At 58.6% G+C, this 9,522-nt stretch overlaps 2 protein-coding genes across 2 annotated transcripts; one reads left to right on the top strand and one right to left on the bottom strand.

Annotated features, from left to right (window-relative positions):
• Positions 1-609: 609 nt before the first annotated feature.
• Positions 610-2,819, bottom strand: mot12 (uncharacterized protein; the record flags this gene model as incomplete). Its single annotated transcript, XM_002952384.1, has 4 exons — positions 610-892; positions 1,313-1,453; positions 2,023-2,274; positions 2,737-2,819. Coding segments are annotated over 4 exons (759 nt in total), but the record flags the coding sequence as incomplete, so codon positions are not given.
• A 1,371-nt stretch (positions 2,820-4,190) lies between these two features.
• On the top strand, positions 4,191-9,071 carry VOLCADRAFT_105489 (uncharacterized protein; the record flags this gene model as incomplete). The annotated part of the gene is made up of 7 exons (XM_002952311.1): positions 4,191-4,265; positions 4,876-5,001; positions 5,208-5,405; positions 5,738-5,881; positions 6,190-6,345; positions 6,494-7,170; positions 7,599-9,071. 7 exons carry the CDS (start codon positions 4,191-4,193, stop codon positions 8,143-8,145), a joined length of 1,923 nt encoding a protein of 640 aa, XP_002952357.1. The 3' UTR covers positions 8,146-9,071.
• Between the last annotated feature and the right edge of the window lie 451 nt (positions 9,072-9,522).

The following is a 9,522-nucleotide window of genomic DNA, read 5'->3' on the forward strand; positions in this document are numbered from 1 at the left end:
CAGCCATGCACCATACCTTCCATCGTGCCCGGAGAGTGTACATGGAGCCAGCCGCTACATCGGCTGCCCTCGTGCTACATTGGGTCCGTCCACCTGGTCGCAGCTATTCCCACAATTGGAAGCCAGCTAGTTGATACAATTACGCTATGCCCTAACATGCTGCTGATCCTTCTTCACATGAACACCCTGCAATTGTGCGCCTGCCCTTCAACCGTCCGTCGCTTGTTGTGCAGTTATAAGCCGCAACACCTTGCTACACTCGGGAGGGCTTTCTGTCTATGCAAGGTTTACGTTTCTTACGCAGTTCGATGGTGAGCTTCAGTCCTCAAGCTGCAAATAATTGCTCTCGTGCCTCACAATTACACGCTTGCACCGCCAATTCCTCGACTCAAATTGGCGCACACCTTCCCCCTACCACCGACAGTGCTTTTAGTTTATTAGCTCACAGATTAGCTATACAACTCGCTAGCTCAACGGGACGACGGTCCCACATGCCGCATTAGGCCCACCCTTGAACGGCACATTGGGCACCCCTGCCGCCTCCAGTGCAAGCCGCACATCAGCGCGCGCCTGCGGTAGCTCCTCCAAGTACGGCGCCTCATCCTCCGGTACGAACGCTTCCGAAGCCAGCGTGCACGCCATGCTCGTCCAATCGTCAAAGTACGACCTGTAGTCCAGGTGCTCACTCCATGCTAGAAGCTCATCCGCTTCTTCGTCGAGCTGCCCTTCTTCCAGATCCCCAAGGTTGAGGTCCAAATCAGGTACCGGCCCGGACCCTAACACGATATCATCGTTGCGGGTCCCAGCTGGCCGCAGGCCGCCCACACCTTCGGCGTACATCTTTCGCAGCCACTCGCGCCTCCGTTGCTTGATCATCTTGGCACGCTGCTCCCTGGAGGGAGGAACGAAGAGGTGGGAGGCAAGGATTCTAAAACAAGGGTGCACATGTATTTTTTCCAAAGTGGAACTGCCAAGAGTCGAGATGCGGCTGCTTACACACACACACACACAAATGGCTGCTTACATACAGAAATATGTACATGGTAAGACAGTCAAGGAATAACGACATGCAGTGGAAAAATGGGCGAGGCTGCAGTCCAGAAAGGGAGTTCGGGCCAGAGGACTAGATGGCTGAGGGATCGGGGCGTGGAGTTAAGAAAAGGACCGGAATTCAAGGTAAGGCGTTGTGCCTCAGCAACACTACACACAATCCGCAACTCGCAGCCAAATGACCAAATCACCACCTAACCACAGTAACAGCCGAGGACGAGATGTGACAACCCGGTCCCCAAGACAAACCCTTCCTCCGTACCTGCGCACCGCCGGGTTGTAGTGGAACAGTGGCTGGCGCTTGAGGCGTGTCATGGTAGTGACGGGGTCTTCATCCAGCAGAACCCGCTCCGAAACCGGCCGCCAGCCGTTGTTCTCGTGCCGCTCGTACCAGCCCGTGGTGCTGCGCCATCCGATGGTCCCGTCCGGCTTGATGTACTCTCTGAAGCGGCGCAGCAGGGTTCGGAGGTGCGAGCTAACGACAAACAGACACGTCCCCGGCCGGGTCTGAACATGGGCAACCATGGGGTTAAGAAACCCCACCAGGAAGACTCGTGGACCTTAGGAATGTGAGAGGAACACGGCCCATTCCTCTGAGCAAGCAGCACATTGCCTGACGCTTTCACGGCATGGGACCTGTGCAAATTGTTGCACGTGGCCCAAGCCTCAACCTTGGCAACCAAGGCACCCGCACGCTGCTGTGAGCATTGCTCGCTTCCCTCCTTTTCAGCTTCAACCTCCCGCCCCCCAACGTCCCCCAGCCCACCTGCTCACCCGTACGACCTCTCTCGCAAGCTCCCGTCGTGCACCTACCTGTATGAGTTATCGAGTTCAAACTCGTCCTCTTTAAACACGTGTTTTTTCTTCGCTCGCTTCCCGGCCCCCACCACGCTGTTGCCACTTCCGCCGCCCTTCTTGCCGCCGCCCGCCGCCGCCGGCAACCCCAGCAGCGGCCCCGGCGGGCCTGCGGACGCTGCAGCAGCAGCAGCTGGGCGGTGGTTGTGCAACTCTCCCGGCGTGACTCGCACCTCGTTGGCATAGTCCCGGGGCCCGAAGGCGCAGATATCGGCCACGGGTCGGTGCGTGAAGATCTTGTAAAACACCAGCGGCGGGAACATGGTGCCCCCAAGACGGAAGCGCACGTGGATGCCAGCCGCCGCATCCACTAGTTGGGCCTCCCGCGGGTTGATGACACGGAGCAGCTCCCGCGGATCACCACGCTCCCTGGAGCAGGAACGTCAATAACAACGACCACGATGTGGGATTGCTGAATGATCGAAGGTGTCGACCTTCTAAAGGTAATAATAAGGTTCCGGGCTTGTGAAAAGTTGTACCAAATATTTTAAGCCCGAATCTTAAACGCGACCAATAGCTCCCGTGGGCTCTGTAGCCTTGAGCGCCACCAAGTGACGTACCGGAACCCAGCTGCGGCAAAGCCCATCCCCGCCAACCCTGCCACCCACAGCCATCCCACTGTAGGCGCGGCCGCAACATCCCTGTGCAGCCGCAGTAGCACGGAGCCGACGCCTCTCCCCTTCGCGCTCCAAAAGAGCTCCTCCAAGGTGACACACGCGCCAATACCCTTCCCGCCGAGGGGCGTTTCAGCCCCCAATGGTGTCGCGCCACATCCCCTGACTCCCCCTCCATGCGCCCTCCACGGCCCCCCCTCCCGCCCTCCCCGGTCACCTGAACCGGATGAGGTCCCTGTAGTAGGTGAAGATGCGGCGGTTGCGGTAGGATCGCCAGGCCGTCTGAATGATTCTGGCCGCCATGTTGGCGCGGTAGGTGATGTCGTGGTGGGTAGCCCAGTCCAACTCTATCTTGCGGATGCGCGCACGCTAAGGGGACGGCAGCGGGCCAGAGTTTGTTGTGTGGTGAGTAGGTAGGTGAAGGAGCGCATGGTAGCAAAGAGCGTGAAAGGCTGGGTTTGCCGCTGTCGATGCAGTATTTATCATCGAAGTAGGTACCTTTGGATTGCAATCGCGTGTGCCAATGGGGCCCTGCGGGTCTCCACAAATCCGGAGTTGGGGTTGTGGCCCTAGCAGGGCGGATACTAAGAAAGGGGAGGGCCGCTGCTTTGGCTTAAGAATTGCATTGGAGAGGCGCAGGCAATGACATTGACGTTGTGGCACTGCGTTGTTTTCGCTATGCTATGCTTTCTGGACGTTCTATGGCTGAGGCAGCCGGAATATTTTTGGAGACTTTGTGTTGAAATCATGTGAGTGTGGATGAAAAGCTCTTCAGGGCATGAAACATGCCCCCTACACGTGCCTGCTCGTGGCCTCGTTGCCATGGGTACCGGTAGGGTTAACCCCCACAATGGCCCCACCCCGGTCTTTGTGTTGCATACACCAGCGGTGAGGGGACGTGCAGGGTGGGGATTGTAGTGAGGCGCTTCTCAGCTGCGCGTCCGGCTGGGGTTGCAAGGCCGCGGGCGAGAAGGCCGCAAATGATCCACAGCCAGCGCCAATACAAAACCGATGTGATCACCCGAGTTTACGTTCGGAAAATACCTTTGCGAGGTATTCCCTCCGCACGCGGTAGCCTCGCCACCAGCGTTGTATGGTTGTTGCAGCGAATGTTGCGAGGTAGTTGTCGCTGTAGGGAGACGGTCCGGGTCTATCATCATCGCCATATGGCGTCCTGCCCATATCAAGACGCTCTCCTATTAGATGTGAAGCGAGGTAGGACACTAGCGTTTCCCCCTTTCCGTTATGAGCTTATCCTTCGAGACTAGTCTACAAATTTAGATGCGCGTAAGCCTCTGGAACTCTTCAGTGATTAAAGACGAACCACGGGTATCGAACGCACTACCTTGTAACTTGATGCCTGTCTCAGAACCCACATAAGTACGTTGCTTCTTTCGTTTACTCTACTCAAAGCCGAAAAAGATTCTGTTTGTCTTTATGGCAGTTAAAACAGCACTTGTACGACAGTCGTAATACACCGACTAAAGGTAGCTCTTCAGTTGCATGAACTAACCAACACGTAACTATCGGTTTTCGAGTGTTGAAGAACGTTTTACGGCATTCTTATCAGGGACGGTGTCGGCTGTCGTGTCTCACGCGTCCAATCAGAACACACATTAAGTCAGCTTCCTACGTTACCAATCTTCCGTTCTGTAGCGGAATTAAAAAAGTATGGGCCGGCACAATGGCAAGGCCCGAAAGGCTGGCGAGCACGTCGGCGGAATGCTGGCGGCGAAGAATAAGAAGGTGTGTTGTGATGATGGCCAACGATTCTCCTTGCGTCTGGAGCTTGAATGGCACGGCGATGTCATTGCTGATTCTCGTTCTACACACCGTCATTTCGACAACATCTCTATTGTCAACGACCCTGGGTCCGGCGCCTTGCAAACTGCTGTCGCCAGTTATCCTTCGTTGCTGCCCGTCCTTGCCTGGTCTCCCTATATTCGACTTGCTGTAAAATGTCTGAAGCAACACTGCACTCTAGGGTTCCATCTGCGGCTCTCCGTCGCAAGAACTGGGGCCTGACTGGGGTCATTTCAGCGGCCATGAAAAGACCCCACGGCTCTTTTATGTGGATTCCCTTGATGCCACCTCTCACCACTTACTTATCCGCTTCCAAGGGTAGTCGCCCCTCAAAGCGCACCCTTAGCCCCATAGCTCTGAAACCAGGGCAAGTTGACTGCAGCTCGTACATTTAAGCGGGCGGGAGTTAACCGCTGATCACAACCCATGTCAAATGTTCTTACCCGGTGTTATGCGTATGCTGTTTCATGTCACGCCCCTCCTTACCCCTTTGCATACCCTCTCCTCCCCCCCATGGCGACCATTCCACCTCCTTTCCCTCCCCCCTTCACAGACCGCACCCACCACCCAAGCCGCCATCAGCGCTCAGTTCAAACACACCACTCTTGAAGGGGCTCCAGGGAGCCGTAACATGCAGAGCGTGCTGGACCGCAATGACCTGGACGAGCTGATGGCCATGGTACGGCAGTGTAGCACTTGCAATGTGCAAATGCAGTGCCCTGCGACATGTTTGGCCGGTTTACCTACAGTGCCTCGCAGCCCACATGCCCCCACACGCCCCTCGCGTCTATACCTAAGCACGAATAGGGCAGCTTGTCTGTTTCCTTCGCATTGCCCGTTTCAAAAGCTGGTCCCCGCACACCCTACTCACCCATATGCCCTTAGGCGGACCTAGCTGACCGGGACTTCACCGCTGAGCGGGGTCACGCGGTGGTAGTGAGTATGGGTGTGGTGGACCCGCTGGCGGAGGCGCGGAGGCAGGAGGAGCGCATGGAGGCGGAGGCGCGTAACGCCCACCGCCTGGCGCTGCCCCGTCGGCCCCCCTGGACGGCGGACATGACACCCGAGCAGCTGGATGTGCAAGTGAGCGGTGGTGGCTGCTTTGGCGGGCGGGGACTGGGGCCACCGCATTTGTGTTGGGAGGCGTTCCTTTCGTAGTCAGGGGGGTTTAGCGGGATCTGGCTGCTCCCTGTGTGTCAGGTGATTCGAGGCAATGGGAGCTGGGGATAGCTAAGGGACGGTGGTTATGATGTAGAGGTGAGGAGGGTAGGGCTGTGGGGGAGTTGTGTGGGAGTTTGAGATCAAGTAGGGGGGGTCGTACGTGGTGCTGTGGAGAGGGGCATCTCCACCAGATTATACATATGTTCTGCTTGTAATCTTGCCTGTCCTCCCCCTCCCTACTTCCCTCCTCCCAGGAGCGCACCGCTTTCCTGTCCTGGCGCCGCAACCTGGCCCAACTGGAGGAGGAGGAGCGGCTGGTGCTGACTCCCTTTGAGAAGAACCTGGAGGTGTGGAGGCAGCTCTGGCGGGTGCTGGAGAGGTCGGACATCGTGGTGCAGGTGGGAGCGAAGGGGGGAGAGGGCCTTGGAGCTGATTGGGTCGGACCTGGGGAATTACGTTGGGACCTGGGTTCCTCCCTGGCAGAGGGGGCCTGAGCGGAGGGTTAGCCCGTGAGGACAGACGCCGTGCGTTTTGCAGGCGAGGAGGTGATCACGGGAAGCATGTGCAGGTAGGTACCGTGCAGCTATAGGGTCATATGACACGTATCCCATCCCCGCGCTGTGCGCCACTTCGTCAACCGCCAGTGCCTCCCCAGTTCAACTCTCACGCGCCGCCCCGCGTGGACCCTTCCCCCCTCCGCCATCAGGTGCTGGATGCACGCGACCCGCTGCTGTACCGCAGTGAGGACCTGGAGCGGTACAGCCGGGAGCTGCACTCCAGTAAGAGCTCCTTGCTGCTGCTCAACAAGGCGGACCTGCTGCCACCCAACGTGAGGGCGGCCTGGGCGGACTACTTTGACAAGGTGCGGGTACTGCAATCCGCCTCGCGCACGGGGAATGTCGGGTGGTGGAACGTTGCGTTTCGTGGTCCATGTATTCGTGTTCTGCGCTGCATGCGGCTGTTCACCGCCAAGTAGCTGCCCCCGGATTCCCGACGGTGCACCCGCGCAGGCGGGCGTGGAGTACGCGTTCTGGTCTGCCCATGCGGTGATTCAGGAGCAGCAGCGGCTGCGCTCCGAAGCCGCGGCACTTGGAGTAGACCCCACAGCCCTACGCAAAGTACTACAACAGCAACAACAGGAGGCTGCTGCTGCGGGTGGGGCAGCGGCAGTAGCAGCACAAGCGGCGGCCGACCCGCGTATCCGCATCTTGGATGTGGACGAGCTATTGGACTTGTTCGAGCGCAAATGCGCGGCGGCAGTGGCAGTGGCGGGTCCAGATGACCCACGGGTCGATGAGGGCCCTGAGCGCCGCCACATGGTGGGCCTGGTGGGCTACCCCAACGTGGGCAAGTCCTCCACCATCAATGCGCTCTTTGGCGCCAAAAAGACCGCGGTGGCGCCCACGCCCGGCAAGACGAAGCACTTTCAGACGCTGCACGTATCGCCCGGGGTGGTGCTGTGCGACTGCCCGGGTCTAGTGATGCCCAAGTTTGCCCGCAGCCGCGCGGAGATGGTGGCGGCAGGCGTGGTGCCTATTGACCGGCTGACAGATATTCGGCAGCCGGTAGAGGTGGTGGCGGGCCGCGTGGGGCGCGCACAGCTGACCGCGGTGTACGGCATCAAGCTACCGCCGCCGCCACGACACATGAGCCCGGATGACCCGCCGACGGCGGAGCAAGTGCTGAGGTAAGTAAGTGTGCACGTGCTTTGTGGGGGTTGATACGCTGGGTTCGCTTGGGTTTTGGGGACTTTGGGTAGTGCGGGCCGAGGTGCGGCGGGCTGCCTGGAAGGGGAAGGAGCTTTCGTTTGTGGGCTGCACGGGGCGAGTGGGGTATGCAGCGCGTCTGGAGTACACATACAATCCCACTGCAAAGTAGGTTGAGCGATGAGAACTATCAGCTGGAATGACGGACGGACGGACGGATGCGAACACCACATTCCCCGGGATGATGCTACCGGGCACTTGTACTTCCCAGAGGATGGACACCTCACACGCACATCCAAACATCCCCGCGTCCTCACATTTACACATTCCTGATATCATTCAAGGCAAGACGGAAGTATCACATGTCCCCATTCCTAACGCGCGCGATGGCGCACACATGCACGCACAGGGCGTATGCTGTTCTACGCGGGTGGACTGCGGGGTCTGGTCTGCCGGATGAAACCCGGGCGGGCCGCCAGATCCTCCGTGACTATACCAACGGCAAGCTCGTCTATTGCCTGATGCCGCCGGGCAGCGAGCCACCGGGGTGGGTGCCGGGAGCACCGGCGGCAGGGGCCCTCCGACCATCCCCGGCGGCGGCCACGGCCACGGACGTGGTCTCATCAGACGGCGGCGACGACGATGATGATGATGATGATGGTGATGAGGACGGCGGGAGCCCAATGCTGGAGGCGTCAAGGTCTGGAGCTGCGGTAGCTGCTGCGGGGTCGGCTACGGCGCCTCCTGATGACCTGGATGCGGCGGATCTGGACCTGCTTCAAGGCTTGGGGCTGGGACCCAAACAGCCCAAGCAAAAGAGGCCTGAGTACAAATTTAACAAGAAGGCCCCTCGGACGAAGGGGGATCGTGGCCAGCTGCGGGCGGAAGGGGGGTACGATGGGGCGGGCATGGTGCATGGCAAGAAGGGCGGCTTGGTTCGCGTTGGCGGGTACTGATGCTGTCTGTGACAATGAACATGGGGCGTTATCCGTAACACCCCCGGAGGAGGGCATGATTGGCGCTCTCGTGGTTGGGTGCGGTGGAGTGCTTGGGCGGTTCCTGATAGTCGTAATGTATTCTTGAATGGGGGTTTAAGTAGCTCTGGAGGGTAAGGTGATGAAGCAGGGAAAGTAGGTGCGCGAGGACGGACTTCCAGTGTGGAAAACGACCCGCATGTTTTGCTTCTGGTGTTTGTCCTTGTATGTTAACTAGCCCACGGATTGGGTGCGGGTTAATCAGCTTGGGACAGCGCAGGGGGTAGACAGGGAGTGGGGCCCCCCAATGGTCATATGAACCCCGTTTGTTGTGCGGGGAGAGGAGGGCCAAGGCGTCGGGGGGCACGGTTTCCTCGTAAGGCGTCCCGGGGCGTTTCATAGTCGCTAGTTGAGAAGTTTAGTTTAAGGAGGCATGGCGAACGGGTCTCGTGGACATGGAGCAATGACCGATGCAGCAAGGAGAGCGCATCGCCCCTCGCCCCGTCGTCCGGAAGACTGCACCGAGTCTGCTAAATATGCGTGTTGGGCAAGACAGCTTCGGCGACGACGGACTGCACGTACGTTGGCACGTTTTCGTCATTTCACGGTCTTCGCATGATTCTCTGCAATTAGGTGGTCCTAGGTTTATAAGCCATGTAGTCATGTACGCGATTGTTTTGTGGTTGGAAGCGCTAAGAGGGCGGCGGAAAGAAGTGGAGTGCAAGCCGGGGAAAGGATCGCAGGGCCCTGCAGTCCTTGCACCTGCCTGTCAATCATCGCGACCGGGTTTGCTGCTGTGCTTTCCTCAACTTCCTCGAAGCCACAACGGGACTGGTAACTGCCCCCTCCAGCAGCCACCTCCGGAGTGCACTTAACAGTCTAAGCGCCTCACTGCCCCGACCTCTTAGCCTATGAAGTCAACTATGTCCAATTCTCCGGCCATGCAGAGGGAAACTCCCGCGCCGCATCCCATTTTGCCACCTGTCCCGTCCCAGTCATTGAATAAGCTTTTGAAACGCCCTCTCAATTATCCCACGGCCGGCCCACCGTAAGGAGCCATACTATGGCTCAAAACCTCGGGAACCGCGTCCGCACACCTTACCAAAATGCCTCATCACGCCCCCAAGTCAAAGACCATTCAGCAGTAATAATAAACATCCTCCCCTGGAAGACACGTACGATAATCACTCATTCCTTCCCATGGCCACATTCTTCAGCAGAACCGGGTCGAACTGGGTTGAGCTTTGGCTCCGGCGGCAAGCATCACAGCGCGCCACGCGCCACACCTCCCGCTGCAACCACCATACGACAAGCGGCAAAATGAAAACCCCGCACAAACAGCGTCCTGGGCCCAAACGA

This window comes from Volvox carteri (assembly GCF_000143455.1).
Source record: "Volvox carteri f. nagariensis unplaced genomic scaffold VOLCAscaffold_29, whole genome shotgun sequence".
NCBI classification, from domain to species: Eukaryota; Viridiplantae; Chlorophyta; class Chlorophyceae; order Chlamydomonadales; family Volvocaceae; genus Volvox; species Volvox carteri.